This window comes from Vulpes vulpes, chromosome 9 (assembly GCF_048418805.1).
Source record: "Vulpes vulpes isolate BD-2025 chromosome 9, VulVul3, whole genome shotgun sequence".
Classification (NCBI taxonomy): Eukaryota; Metazoa; Chordata; class Mammalia; order Carnivora; family Canidae; genus Vulpes; species Vulpes vulpes.
Genome location: NC_132788.1, coordinates 22,900,525 through 22,914,853, shown reverse-complemented (window position 1 = coordinate 22,914,853; position 14,329 = coordinate 22,900,525). Strand labels below are relative to the sequence as shown.

The 14,329-nt window shown below is 46.8% G+C and overlaps 1 protein-coding gene across 3 annotated transcripts in view; it reads left to right on the top strand.

Annotated features, from left to right (window-relative positions):
- INTS9 (integrator complex subunit 9) overlaps positions 1-14,246 on the top strand; it is a 101,868-nt gene extending 87,622 nt beyond the window's left edge. For all 3 annotated transcript variants that reach the window (XM_026007839.2, XM_026007840.2, XM_072719597.1), the window contains exons 12-17: positions 3,025-3,196; positions 6,137-6,261; positions 8,282-8,449; positions 10,358-10,456; positions 11,802-11,939; positions 13,515-14,246. In XM_026007839.2, coding sequence (XP_025863624.1) covers positions 3,025-3,196; positions 6,137-6,261; positions 8,282-8,449; positions 10,358-10,456; positions 11,802-11,939; positions 13,515-13,691 — 879 coding nt within the window. In that variant the 3' untranslated portion in view covers positions 13,692-14,246. The remainder of the gene's footprint in view (positions 1-3,024; positions 3,197-6,136; positions 6,262-8,281; positions 8,450-10,357; positions 10,457-11,801; positions 11,940-13,514) is intronic.
- Positions 14,247-14,329: the final 83 nt, after the last annotated feature.

The window sequence follows — 14,329 nt, the reverse complement described above, 5'->3', positions numbered from 1 at the left end:
TGATGGATATTAACTATAAGGCTTGCTGTGGTGATTTTTTTCACAATAGATAAAATTTGGTACACCCAACTAATACATTATATGTCACTTATACCTTAGGTTTTTTTTTAAATGGAAAGAATATACCTTTCTCACAGAATGGATGAGTGTTTTTATATCAGTTTGTACCCAGTTTTGTTTTCATTGTTTTTCACCAGATAGTATTATGATGGACATTTTTCTGTGCTCCCTATCATTATCATTATTATTGCTGCCTAAAGTTCCATAGCATATCATATGGACAGATTATAATATACTTAACTATTCTCTTACTATCCGACAAAAGAGTTACTCCTACTTTTTTGTGATATTTTTAAAAAGGATGTTTAAATTGGTATAACCACTTTAGGAAACTAGCAGTAACTACTAAAGCTGAACATATAAAACATACTTTGTGCCTCCTCAGTTTTGTTCTTGAAGTGTATACCAAATAGAAATACATAGTTGTGCCATCAAAAGACACCCAGAAATCTTCAGAGCACTCTTAATAGTAGTTCAGAAATACCCTGGGTGGCTCAGCGGTTTAGTGCCTGCCTTCAGCCCTGGGCATGATCCTGGAGTCCCGGGATCGAGTCCCACACTGGGCTCCCTGCATGGACCCTCTGCCTGTGTCTCTGCCTCTGTGTGTGTGTGTGTGTGTGTGTGTGTGTGGTGTATATCATGAATAAATAAATAAAATCTTAAAAAAAAAAAAGAAAGAAATATGGCCAAATGCCCTCAGCAGTCTAGTGGGTTTTGTGGTATATTCACGTAATGGAATACCTTATGCCAGTAAGAATGAATGAACTCCAATTACACATAGTCATGTAAACATATTTCACAAACATGAAATAAGTCAGACATAAGAGAGTAGACACGATGTGATTTTCTTTATATACAAGTTCAAAAACACACAAAACCTACCTATGGTATTAGAGCCAGGACAGTGCTTACCCTGGAGGTAGGGATAGGGCAGTAGTACCCAGAAAGGGACAAAGGAGAATTTCTGGGAAAACTGCAACAAATATTCTGCTATTTTAAATTTGACAACTTGTACTACTCTTATTTATTCCTACTCCAAAGGACTTTTATGAACCAGAATTTCATGTGGAAATTTCTGATGAAGTCATTTTTCAGTCCGTACATTGCAGTCAAGGTATTTGCAAGCTCTGTCATTACCACAGTGAAATTCAGGCTAGAAATGCAGTAATGTCAGAAAATGAAGTGTGGCAAAACGTATTTTGTGGTGGACTTCACCACTAAAAGTCTGTTTTTCTCCTCCCGCCTCCAAACAATTAGCCTTTCTTTGTCCTCTGAGTGTTACTACACATTCTTACCCACATATGTCACAGATGACCTTTGTCCCATTTACAGTTTATGAATATGAAAAGGCCATAATTGTGTAATCTGGGTTCCTGAAATGCACATGCCAACATTAGGGCATGATGGAGTTGACCCTGGGTATTGTGGCCACTACCCATGAGAAAATATAGTTCTGCCCTTAGTACTGATAAAAAACATTACATTCCTACCCTACAGCTTCATTGCCTGTACAGTTTGGATGTTAAAGAAGTACAGAGATAATTCCAGATGGTCAAATGTAATAAGTCAGCTGGAAAGGTAGGTCCAATTGGCAAAAAAGAGAGAAAGAGAGATGAATTTATCTTCGTTTCTGTGCATTGATCAGAAGAACTTCAGGAACTGTAGGTAATGCCTAAAAAGTGATTTAAGTTATGTGCAAAGACCCAGTGCTATTCTTAGAACTCCATTCATCTCTTTGACAGCAATGGATACAGGAGACTTAGTCTTTTAGACAGCGCTTACCCTTATTTAACTGGGGCAAGTAATAATTTTGGCTAGATCAGTTATAAAAAGAATGTCAGTTAACTTGTATATGACTTGGAAGGAAGGTGAGAGTTTAGCATTTGCTCCATCTTTACACACATATCCCATCCAACCTTGGACACTTGATTATGACCTCTGGGGTAGTGTTGAAGTGTTACGAGTAAAAACAGTCTCCGAACTAAAGATTTAATCTTTAAAGTGAAGAGATTTTGGCTTCCATTTGGGGTTTGTGCCATTCTGGCCACACCTCACTATTGGGGTGACTTTATTTGGAGTTGGGGGTTGACTGGGCTTCCCCTCTTATGCATTATGAGTTGCTTCAGGATTAAGTAGTACCACAGACCATTTCCTTATCCATCAGACAATATCTCAGGGCAGTACTCCCTTTGACTTGGGTGGTATTTAGGGTTTCTGAAGTCTTGAGTGTTTGTCATCTGACCTTTCGGTGCTAGAGTGGGAAGGTAGAGGCAGGGTCAGGGCAGCAGGAAGAGCTTCTGAGCCATGTCACAAGACATCATCTGTGGCTGTTACTGTATATGGTGTTGCCTTGGATTGGACATGACTTTGGGCGAGTATTGCCAAGTATTGTGCTGGAAGGGAAGTCTTTTTGGTTCAAAACATACACTTTTAAGACAAGCTCGAGTCTGTACATGGCCTACGTCTTACTATAGCTGTGTTGTGATGATGTCACATCCTAAATTTCTGACAGCCATTTGGTCTCTGTCTTTATTAAGTTTCTGCAATAACTTCTCAAGAGGTAGTCCTATGTGCATAAATAGTTTTTCTTGTGTGAGATGTTTATTCTCGACAGAACTTAGTGTTTCACATGTTATGGGAAAGCTACTTGTACTTCAAATAATTCATATTGGGAGCTTCTGGGGCCAGGGCTTGGAGTGTCTAGAAGATCTAAAGGAAGAGTTAGACTACATCAGGTATTAACAGCCTGAATAAAAGTATCCACTGAATATGTTAATACGTACCAAAAGGTCTCATCTGTTCAGAAAGTCACCTTGTTAGGTAGAAAAATCTCAATTTTCAGCAGATGTTAATCAGATTCATTTGTATTTTTAATTTCCTTCTGTTCCCTCTTCCATGCTGTGTGGTTCTTCCTTCTGGCTACACAGACTAATATCTGTTTGTGTGCCTCTCTACATATTGTAGCTCATTCAGACCAACAAGCTGAAGCACTACCCCAGCCTCCACGGAGACTTCAGCAGTGATTTCCGCCAGCCATGTGTGGTGTTCACTGGGCACCCCTCCCTCCGGTTTGGGGATGTCGTCCATTTCATGGAGCTCTGGGGGAAATCTAGTCTCAACACTGTCATATTTACAGGTAAATAAACAAAACTTTGCCCTTTCTGCTGGGACCATCACTCAACGCACTGACCAAGTGGAGACCAAGGGACGAATTTTGCAGTTAGAAATATAAACACTCATCTGTCATAAATAGCAAAGGGTGAGGAAACCACAGGGGAAAGAGTAAGAATTAAAAAGCAAGATGGACTGTTAGGAAACTGTACTGGACAAAATTTTCATACCAATTTTCAGAGATTTTTCCCTGAGACAGACTTCTGCCGAACTCCTTTTGAGAAGATTTTTGTATGCTGTTTTAAGAACAGCAATAATTCTAGTAACCACTCTTGTTTTACCTTTTAGGAATTATTTCCTGAATTTGGCCTTTCTCCTTCAGTTACAGTTTTTTCTGGCTTACAGTTTTCCTTCTGGAGACAAACCCCTCAGAGTAGAACATATCCTTTAATGAGGTCAAGCAGGGGTTTTACTTAAGCACCATATTATCAATTTCAGGTCTTCCTTGGGACTTGGAAATCTTATGGGCAGTAAAGTAAAAAACCTTGACCCAAATCTGGTCCAGTGGACTGTAACCTAACCTAAGTTACCCGTGTCTCTGAGCCTCACTTTTTTCCTTGTGACATGGGGTTATGCTGGCTCCTTACTTGGGCAGCTCTGTGCATTTAGTGAAATGTTATAAGAAGCATTTCATATACTGCCTGGCACATAAAAGCTATTGAGAAAGTTATCAGTTAACTTCTTTCTCATTATTTTTAAGACTTGAATGATGGAAGAGTCTAGTAAATCCCCAAAGCTTCAGGATCAGGGACACTGGCGCCCTTCCTTGTGCTCAGCCTGTGCGTGAAGAGTGCCAGAGACCTCCAACATATTACTAGTCAAACAAAGTTGGCTTTATTGACTCATTGCAGCTGGGGAGAACGCATACCATGAGGAAGTGGGAGGCATCTCAGAGTATGTTGAAAAGAACTTATGGATTTGGGCTTGTGTTGGGTGATTTTTGAGGTGGGTTCACAGATGTGGAACATTGCTCTGAATTGGCTGCTGTCAGGAAATAGGAGTAGTTATATATGATGAGTATCTTAATAATTCTTATCTAAAAGACAAAAAGAATGGAGCTAGATAGGGTAATGTTTGCTCATTTTGTGGTTTGAACAGTGTTGTGGTTTTGTGCTCAGGCATGATTACAGACAGGTTTTGTTTTTGTTTTGATCCATTGTGGTCACCAAGTGGCCATGTCTGGTGTTAGTGTTCTATGAAATTGTTTGTGTCCAACAGGAGAACACCATAGCCTAGCCATGAGTGACAGGCAGGCTCTGGCTAACACCAAGGCCTAGTAGAAAGTGCCAGGAGAGCTCATAAAAAAAAAAAAAAAAAAAAAAAAAGCAGCTGTCAGGGGCCGCTTCTGTCTTTCCCAGCCCCCTTTGGCAAAGAGGAACTCAGGCCACAAGACATTGACTCACGGTACCCAGAACCTCAGCATTGCCAAGTTTTGCTAAGCAAGAGGTGATCTGAAGAACATTGTCTAGTAGGCCTAAGGGTGGTGTCTCCTGTTCTTTTTGAGGAGCTGTTGACTCTGATACAACAATAGGTACAGTATTCCCATAGGTATGGTCAGAGTATTTGCTATTGTATAAATCTTCCTTTAGCCAGCTAGGAAGGAGTCAAAGGCTGTGTCATGGTCACTTGTGAAGCCTGGTAGTGTCAGAGATGCGTTTTGGACCACTTTTGCAGATTGCATTACAGCCGTGTTAGCCTTGAAGCTCACATAGTCCACACTAAAAGGGAGTCAGTCAGTCAAAAAAGTAAGTAAGTAAGTAAGTAAGTAAGTAAGTAAATAAATAAATAAATAAATAAATAAATAAATAAATAAATAAATAAATAAATAAAAGGGAGTCAGTCATCTCTCCCAGGTATGTGTGCCTGCCTCATTTAGGGAGGGGTATGTTTCTTAGGGAAACAGGAGCTGCTGGAGGGAGATTAATTTAAAAATCTGAATGTTCCATCAGTTTTCCCAAATGCACTGGATAAGTTAGTGGGACAAGTGAGCGTAAGCCCGAGGGCTATAAGAAGTGGAGACACAGGCTGTTAGTAATCGAAGTATTAATTTTTCACACCAGAAATGTGTCAGTTCCTCTGGTTCATGGTGGGCGAGTGGATAAACCATCCCTGCCAAGCAGGCTGCAGTGAGTGGTTCTGGGGGGAACGAATGGGCCAGCCCAGCAGGCGTGGTTCCCAGTCGTGCTGTGCCAGGCTTTGCAGGAGTATCTGGTGATGTGGGACTGGGATCCTTTTCTTTTCCTCTTGGGGCATCCTGTCAGGTAAGTGGTATGTGCTTTGTCTCATACCTGTGCGTTAACTTTGAGCACTTGATTCAAGTGGCCTGTTCAGGTTTCTCCATTGTGAAGTTCACTGTTTTTATATTTAATCATGATCTTGGCAGGCCTCCGGGGAGACACTTTGAGACTATATATCCTGGTCTTCCCCCAATTTTTATCTAAATATTTTAGCATCATATATGATCCTGGGTCGGAATAAATTATTACTGTGATGGTTGCCAAATGGCGATTTTTTGTTTTGTTTTGTTTTCTATATGTTTGTTTGGTGTTCTAACATTTTAAAAAAAAAAGCTTTTGCTTCTCCCCCATTTACTTAGTTACCCTTCATTTTATTATTTCCTCACTCTGTGTTGAAAGCCTCAAACTCACACCCATACCTCCGAATTCCACATCCACCCTGCGCTATTCATTCTGACTCTCCCTTCCCTTATTTGTAAATCACTCCTCTTGAGCGATAGGGAATCTGGCTCCCAACAGCCTCTGGGCACTTACTACTGCCTCACCCTCCCCACCACAGGCCATCTGCTTGGCCTTGACCACACCAGCTGCCTCCTCACTGGGCAGCCACTCTGTTGCCTGCTTTTCAATTTTTGGGTTTTGTTTTTTTGTGTGTGTGCTCTCATTAGAACCCGATTTCTCCTACCTGGAAGCACTGGCTCCCTACCAGCCCTTGGCCATGAAATGCATTTACTGCCCCATTGATACACGACTGAATTTCATCCAAGTGTCAAAGCTGCTTAAAGAAGTGCAGGTAAGGAGGGGGACTGCCAGTGTCTCCCCTGTGTCCCTGTCACCCCCATGTGGTTTGTGTTGCTGTGAGGCGAGGGCTGGCTCTCTTGCTGCATTTCTTGCCTTCCTCATTTCTCTAGCGTCTGCAGAGTGCTGGCACATGTACTACTTAGTTACCCTTCAAAGTAATGAGCTTTCCACTCTGAAAGCAGTTTCCGTTCTGAAGAAATCAAAAGTGGAGGAGAGGCACGCATAAACAGTCTATTATTTTTGATGAGGACCATCTGTGTCCAGTTAAAAGCAAATTGCCCCCACTCCCACCAAAAAAATTGTTGTAGAAACCTACTCATGGAGCCAAAAGATAGTTTAGCTGAAATCTGTATGGGGCCCTGCTGTGCTTGTGGATTAGGACCACACACAGTGTTACTTTGCTTTGCACTAGAGATTTATTTTGGCTTGGTTTTTGTTGCTTTCATTTGTTTATTCCAGTTGCATTTTCTGCCACGGAGAAAGGGCAGAAGTAGTTGGATAAAGTGGTAGGTAAAAGGAAGGCCCTGTGTGCAAAAGGAAAATTGTAGTGGGGCGGGGGAGGGAGGGGTTTAAAATCTCCGTGCTGGGCGAGCGACCTCACAGCATATATAGGCGGGCTTGGGGAGGGAAAGAGGCCAAAGGGAGAATTCTCCTTCCCTGTTGCCTCCGGAGCTGAGTGAACGCCAGGATGCCCTGGCTTGTCTCCTGTCACTTGACCTAGTAATTTAGCAAAGTATGGCTAGTCCCTTCACTTTCCTTGGCCTAGGTCAGAAGTGTACTTTCCTCCTCCCAGAGTCTTTGACCTCGGGATGGGTGGCACTACCACAGAACTCTCGGGCAACAAGGAATGGGAAGCTGAGGAGCCTCAGGAATGCAGAGATGGTGGCTTATAGTGATCACTAGCTTGCTGGCCCTCCAGAAAAGAGGATGGGCTTTCTCTAGACATGATTAGAGCAGTGGCTAAGTTTGGGCTGATTTGGTGATTCGATACCCCACCATGTATGCATCAGCACATGGGCAGAAACAGTTAAAAGCCTGTGGTTTTCGTCACTAAGTAACACCTTCCCCCCACCGTCCCTACAGCAGCTCTGTTCTCCCAGAGCCCCAGGCAGTACAGGGACGTTGGGAACTGGCGGCCACCTGGTCTTCACTGCAGAAGGGGCAAACCTGGCTGGAGTCCTCAGGCTGTGACTGTGCAGTCGGGTGGCTTTGAGAAGAGTTACATCATACCACCCAGGTCAGGAAGAGGACACGTGTGAGCCCAACAGAACAAGTGCTATTTTAAATGCATCCGGTTGGCCTGCTGGAAGGCCTCCTTCCAGGAAGAGAAAGGGAGCTCCAGATCTTAAGAGTGAGCAGTGGCAATACAATGACTCAGTGGGCCACCAGGATCAATTTTTGGTTGCGTGGTCTTTGTCCTCAGTAGCCATTGGTTTACTATTCTTGTCTCTCAAAATGACAGACATTTTGTAAAAAAGCTCTGAATCAGTCTGTCCTAACATACACAATTGAGTATGTGATCTGAGCAGTGCCCTCTGTTGAATACCAGTGGGCCTGCAGATGCCAGAACAATGCCCAACCCCAGAACACTGGACTAGTGTGAAAGTCAGCAGTTCTTGCCTGTCGGCCAACAGTTGCCCCACCAGTCCATGACGGCAGGTATGACAAGAAGACTATGCCCTCAGGGGCTTAGGGGTCAGGTGAGAATAGGCCCATGGAAGTCACCATCAGAATGACTTAAAAATACTGAAAAAATAAAAAACAAATGGAAAGAGAGGCAGTGGATCCCCCACTAGCCTATGTGGCTGGCAGTTGAGGGCTTTGCCCTGAAATTGTTCTTCCTTTCCCGCACTGCGCTCACCTTTCCTGCTGCCTGTTACTTGGGTTTGAGAGGAGGAGAGATCTGATGGCCCAGAAGAGGCGAGGCGAGGCGAGCGAGCGTGCGGGGGGACGTGGTGCCAGGGGACATGGACGGCCTCCCTGCTCACCCCACCCATCTCGTGTGTTCTCAGCCGCTCCACGTGGTCTGCCCCGAGCAGTACACGCAGCCGCCCCCCGCGCAGTCCCACCGGATGGACCTGATGATCGACTGCCAGCCGCCTGCCATGTCGTACCGGCGGGCCGAGGTCCTTGCCTTGCCCTTCAAGCGTCGCTACGAGAAGATCGAAATCATGCCTGAGGTGAGCCGTTCTCTGTCTCATGGTCAAACCGGGGCTTTCCACATGGTCTCAGAAAGAGGCCTGTCCCAGAGGTGGCTTTCTTTTCGCTTTGTTTCAAATGCGGATGAGCCAAAGAACGCAGGCCCTTAAACAAGGAACTGGGAAGAGAGGCGGGATCTTCAGAATCTCTCATTTTCCAGGTAGCGAAGTAACAGCTTCCTAACTCTTCCTTCAGTGGGGGACATTTATTATATCTGCTTTTTCTATATTATAAATCATGCTTTCAGAAATATTCTTTTACAGAAATCTTTGTTCGTGTACAGAATGTAGAGAGAACTAAAAGCGTCATGGCGTTTTGCGGGGGAGAGGTCTGTGTGAGATGCAGGGGTTAAAAATGTGCCGCCACCCATCAGGTTTTGCTACTACTAAAGGATACTTATATCTCCCCCAAATGAGTGTGTCCTCTGCAGCTTCCTCATAATCCTCCTCCTTTGTCCCTGTAAAGTGCAAGACAGGAGACCTGATGTGCCAGCCCTTGTGCACGTGTTCTGGTAGGAAAACCCTCTCTGTTCAGGGAGGCGAGGGGTGCGTCCCCCCTCGCAGAGGCCTCTGAGTGGCATTGGGGTTGTTGTGGGCTCCGGGTAGACTTGCCCTGTGGCACAGCGGCCTCTTAGATTTCGCTCGCGGGGCTGCCCATACTCCCATGGTGCCCTTCCCAGGCCTCCCAGGCAGCCTGCCCTGTGAGGGGAGTAACTGCAGGGTCGGGAGGAAGAGGATGTGTTCGGGTGGGCGTTGTTGGGAGACTGGAGTTTCGTGAAACAGTTCTCCCGTTCCTTTCAAATACCCTAAGCTGCTTCCTCTGCCCTTGGGATATTGATCTTCATATTGATGTAAATGACGTCTTGTGTATTTATTTATTTTTGTTTCTACAAAGGAGACTTGGATAGCTCGGAGTCTATGTGTGTAAGAGCAATAGTCAGCAAAGCCTGGGAGCTGGGGCTTCTCGCAGGGTCAGGCATCGCTGCCAGTGGCTGCGCCGGGGCTCTAAAGCTGCCTAGGTTCTAGAAGGGGGTACTTGTCGGACTCAGGTAGGGAAAGAGATGGCTCCCCTGGCTAAAGGTTGACTGTTCCACCTTTGGGAGAAGTCAGATTGCCAGGAATTAGTTCACTGAGTCCAAATGTCCCTGTCCTTCCTGCCTGACACTAGTCAGAGTCAGAGGACAGAGGCAGAGGCCGGCATGAAAAGTCAGCACCCAACAGGTGTTTTGAGTAGGGAGAAGCCCTTAGAGGTTTCTGAGAGATCCTGTGGAAGTGTGAGGAGCTGCCTGGAAGTCATCTGAGAGGTGGCTGTGAGGTGCGGCGGTTCAGGGTACGAGGCCGTGGCAGGTTGTGGGCGGTTCATCATTTGGGGGTGAACTAACAAAAGGGCGAGGCAGAAGGGTCAGCTGGGCCCCAGTATGCGACGGCACAAGCTTGCTCGAGGTGGCTGCTGAGGGTCGTGGGCCGCCTCCAGGAAGAGCAGCCACACTGGTCTAAGAACGTCGGGCTCAGGCTCGTTCTCTCTGTTTCTCTTACCTCCTTTCGTCCGTGTGATGTATTTTTTATTAAAGTTATTTTTAGATTTTTTTTTTTTTACCTTCTTTCGTCCTTAAAATTATGTGGTATTTTAGACTCCAGTGATAGAAACAAAAGTTGAAAAGAAAATGAAGAATGGTGGTCACAGAAGGCTCAGCTCCCTTCCCGCCGGGAACGAGCCAGTGGGTGTGTAAAGCCGGCCTTGGCTGGCACCAGCCATCGCCATCTGTGAGCTCTCTGAGGAGGCCGAGCTGCGACCCAGCGCAGCCTCCTGGTCCCGACTTGGGGTGGTGAGGCTGCAGCACCTTGCCCCCCACATTTAGGTGAGGCCCACTGAAACCCGTTTGCTTCCAGCTTGCAGATGCGCTGGTGCCCATGGAGATTAAGCCTGGCATTTCCTTGGCAACCGTCTCGGCTGTGCTGCACACGAAAGATAACAAGCACATCCTTCAGGTATGGGGGAGGGTGGGCTGGGCTCACATCCCTAAGGAGCCGCTGGGGCCCGTGAAGCCCAGGAACCCCCAGACACCCCCACCAGCGGTCCCAGCACTACCGCCAGCACAAGCCGGAGACCAGACTCCTTAATGGATGAGATGTGAAACAGAGAGAACACTGCATATAAATTCTTTGCTACTTATTCTCTGGCCACATGCCTCAGAGAGATAAAAGGGAAGAGCAGCTATTATTCATGGAGCTGGGGCCGCACCTCACCCTGAGTGCCCTTCCCGCCTCCGAAAGTACTGGTGGTGCTCACAGCTCCCACGGGCACCTTCCTCAGACCCGCGGTGCGGAGCACAGCACCAGGCGGCGGGAGCCCCCAGAGTGGCGGGCAGCCCCTCGGCCCCCAGGAGGCCTCCCCTACCCAACATGCCTGTGGGGCGGGCAGCAGCTGGGCACCTGTGAGCCACCCCAGCCCACAGACTGCAGCGCCTTGTCCCGGCACCTCGTGCCCCACCTCCACCCTGTGTTTACCGCCTCGTGGGGCAGCTCCTTGGGCCCTGCTCCTCACCCCTGAGAAGAACTCTTTCTACACTTGGGACTGTGCTGCCATGTAAAATATGCAAGGCGCCATCCTAGGTCCTTGCCATCCTTACTTCTCACCTTCCCACTTCATCCTCACAAAATTCTCACAAAATCACCATCACTTTATAGGCAGTTTCTCTGACCTTCATTTTAACCCATCAGCTTGACCCCACAGCTGGTGGCCTTGGCCACCGTGCTGCTGTCACACCTACAGTTATCAACACAGTTTATTAAGAATTTATTCAGAAAATACCAAAATGAATCCCTTAAAAATTAAAAATGAGGCTTGCCTTTGGCCCAGGGCGCGATCCTGGAGACCCAGGATCGAGTCCTGCGTCGGGCTCCTGGTGCATGGAGCCTGCTTCTCCCTCTGCCTGTTTCTCTGCCTCTCTCTCTCTCTCTCTCTCTCTCTCTCTATGTGACTATCATAAATAAATAAAATAAAAATAGAAATAAAAACAAAAAAAATAAAAATGAGGCTTGCTAAAAGGAAGATTTCTTTGCCAGAAAAGGCACTGATGCTGTGTGGATGCTTTGGCATTAGCTTCTGTTATAAAGAACACCACGTGGAGCCCCCAGCTCCTGGCAACCCTGAACTCCAGGGCCAGCTGACCTCACAGCAGGGATGAGTCTGGGCCGGGTGCTGGGGCCTCCTTCAGGGAGGGCAGCAGTGCCCAGGGAGGGATGGGCAGATGGGCTCTGGCTGTGGCCTGCGCTGACCTCCCCTGTACTCAGGGTGAGGGGCTTGATGACGTTGTGTTTTCTCCGGCTCTAGCCTCCCCCCAGGCCCACCCAGCCCACGGGTGGTAAGAAGAGAAAGCGGGCAAGCGATGACATCCCAGACTGCAAAGTGCTGAAGCCACTGCTGAGCGGCTCCATCCCTGTAGAACAGTTTGTGCAGACGCTGGAGAAGGTGAGTGCTGCCCAGACTGCACAGGAGCTGGATGTTGCTCCTTTTTCTCCATCTCCACTGTCTGAGCTACTGACCCTGAAGCCTCTGCTTGATCCAGGGTCATGGCAGGAACAGAACCAGGGGAGGGTCCCAGAGAGTTGAGAGAAGACCATGCCCCCTCTTCCCTGTAGGCCCCCCATTTCTTCTCTGCCAGCCCGTTCCTTCCCCTGAGACCCCAGGCCCCTAGAAGACTGCCTCACCACACCCCATTTCTTATGGGAACGAGACCAGGGAAGGCCCTTCAGAAACCTAGGTGCGACAGATGGGCAGGGGGGGGAAGGCCAGATAAAGAAAACTTAGTAAGTCTGCCCCCTTGGAGCCTCACTTTTCAAGAAGATCCTTGCTGTCAGAGCGCCAGCCTGGCTGTGTCACAGGAGACAAGAGGCGCGGGACTGGGGGGCAGTGAGGACAGAGGTGCTACTGGATCCCTGGGAGTTGGAGAAGCAGACAGGAGGCAAGAGGGGGAGGCAGTAGGCGGTCCTCTGGTGTCAGCCTCTGGCCATTAGTCATTTAATCTTCCCTGAAGGAGAGACCACAGCCAAGTTGTGCGGCTCTCCTGGCCCAAGGGTGGGAATGCTGTATGGGAGTTAGCACTGATGCTGTGAACATGGCAGGGCCAGCTTCCTCGGGACTGAGCAGTGCTCTGGCCCCTATTGGTAGGACTCTGCTTGACTTGTTTTTTAAAAGCTCGAAACGACTTGCTTTCCCAGAATCCCCTGCACTTAGTTCTTCTGCTTGGCTCATCTAGCAGTTGACCCTTAGGAACTGACCCTGACTTTCTCCACCATTTCTGCCTCATCTCCTCCTGCAAGAGGAATAGCAGTGCCTGCCCCAGCCTGCACACGAGCTTTCTAGGACTAAGGGTTGAGATTCCCTAGCCTATGTCCATTACCCATCTTGTGGCCCTTTCAAGCAAGTCAGCCTTATTTCTATTTCTTTTCCTCTCTTTCAACTTTGTGTGATGTGTAAGAAAATTCTATAACTCACATTAAGGTAGCTAGAGAAGTATTTGCCCTGCTGCCTTGTCTCCTTCTCCCTCAAGAAGGATTTGCCGAATCACAAGATCACTGGTATCTTGCTTTGAGGAATGGTATTTTCCTGGGACAGGATGGAGCTTTTTTCTAATCAGGGACCATTGGCAGAGTTCGGAGGCTGCTGATGGAAAGCCCAGGGTCCTAGACTCCTGAACCAAGCTCTTGGATGTGCTCCTCAAGATAGCTCACAATAGCTTAAGTGGGTAGTAGAAACTTTGTTGTGTTTTGCATGAGATCTTGGATGTTTGGAGGCTTCTTTTAAAGTATACGAAGCTGTGTTTGAATTCCATTGCTGTAGAAGGTCCTATGACAAGGGAGCATAGCATATATTAGCATATATTAGGGAGCATAAAAAATGACAGTTTTTAGAATGTTCAGTTTAGCCAAGGCTAGGAAGTGTCATTTCTCAGAACCATCAGTTGCTCCCATGTCCTCCTGCCTTTCAGTCCACCCCTTGCTTCAGAGTATCCATCATCCTCCTTTCTCTTTTCTTTTGGAGCAGCATGGCTTCAGCGATATTAAGGTAGAAGACACAGCGAAGGGCCATATTGTCCTGCTCCAGGAAGCTGAGACACTCATCCAGATTGAGGAAGATTCAACGCATATCATCTGTGACAATGATGAGATGCTCAGGGTACGACTGCGGGACCTCGTTCTCAAATTCCTACAGAAGTTCTAAATGGAACAGCTAAGCCATTTCTACTTCACTGAAATCCTACAGTCCTTCGCTGTGGCTGCCCAGCACAAACTGAGGAAGGGCGTAAAAAGTTGGCCACGTCTTTGTGGTGTTCTCTGGCTTAAGGAATAAAGAAGTGGCCTTTGAGGAACGTGATTATCCACAGATATAGCCAGAATCTCCTGGGCTAGATTTTTAGCACTGTTGTGGGCAAGAACTTATGCTTTAAACTTAAACTCCTTTTCTTCCCAAACCTGTCTCCCTTGGGTGGCCAAGATGGAAAGGTGGCAAGCTGAGGAGTAGCATAAGTAGCAGCTTTCCCAGAAGTGAATGGTGGAAGGAGGGGTTAAATGATGAATGACATAAGCAGTCTGTGTTTTTTTGTGGTGTCCTAGGCCTTGGGCAGGGGAACTAGCATTGGGTTGTGTTTTATTTACTTGTCTACAGTGCTATACCTAATAAGAAAGATGATCCAAAAAAAAACTGGCATAACGAACCATCTATTTGTATTTTATACCGTGAGCCCATTTTGTTAATAAAACTTATTTTTTTATAGAAGTATCTGTGCTCTGTTGAACCTCGAATGTACACATTGATTTAGTGTCTGAAAAAGTATGAAACTATACAGAACAGCATAAACT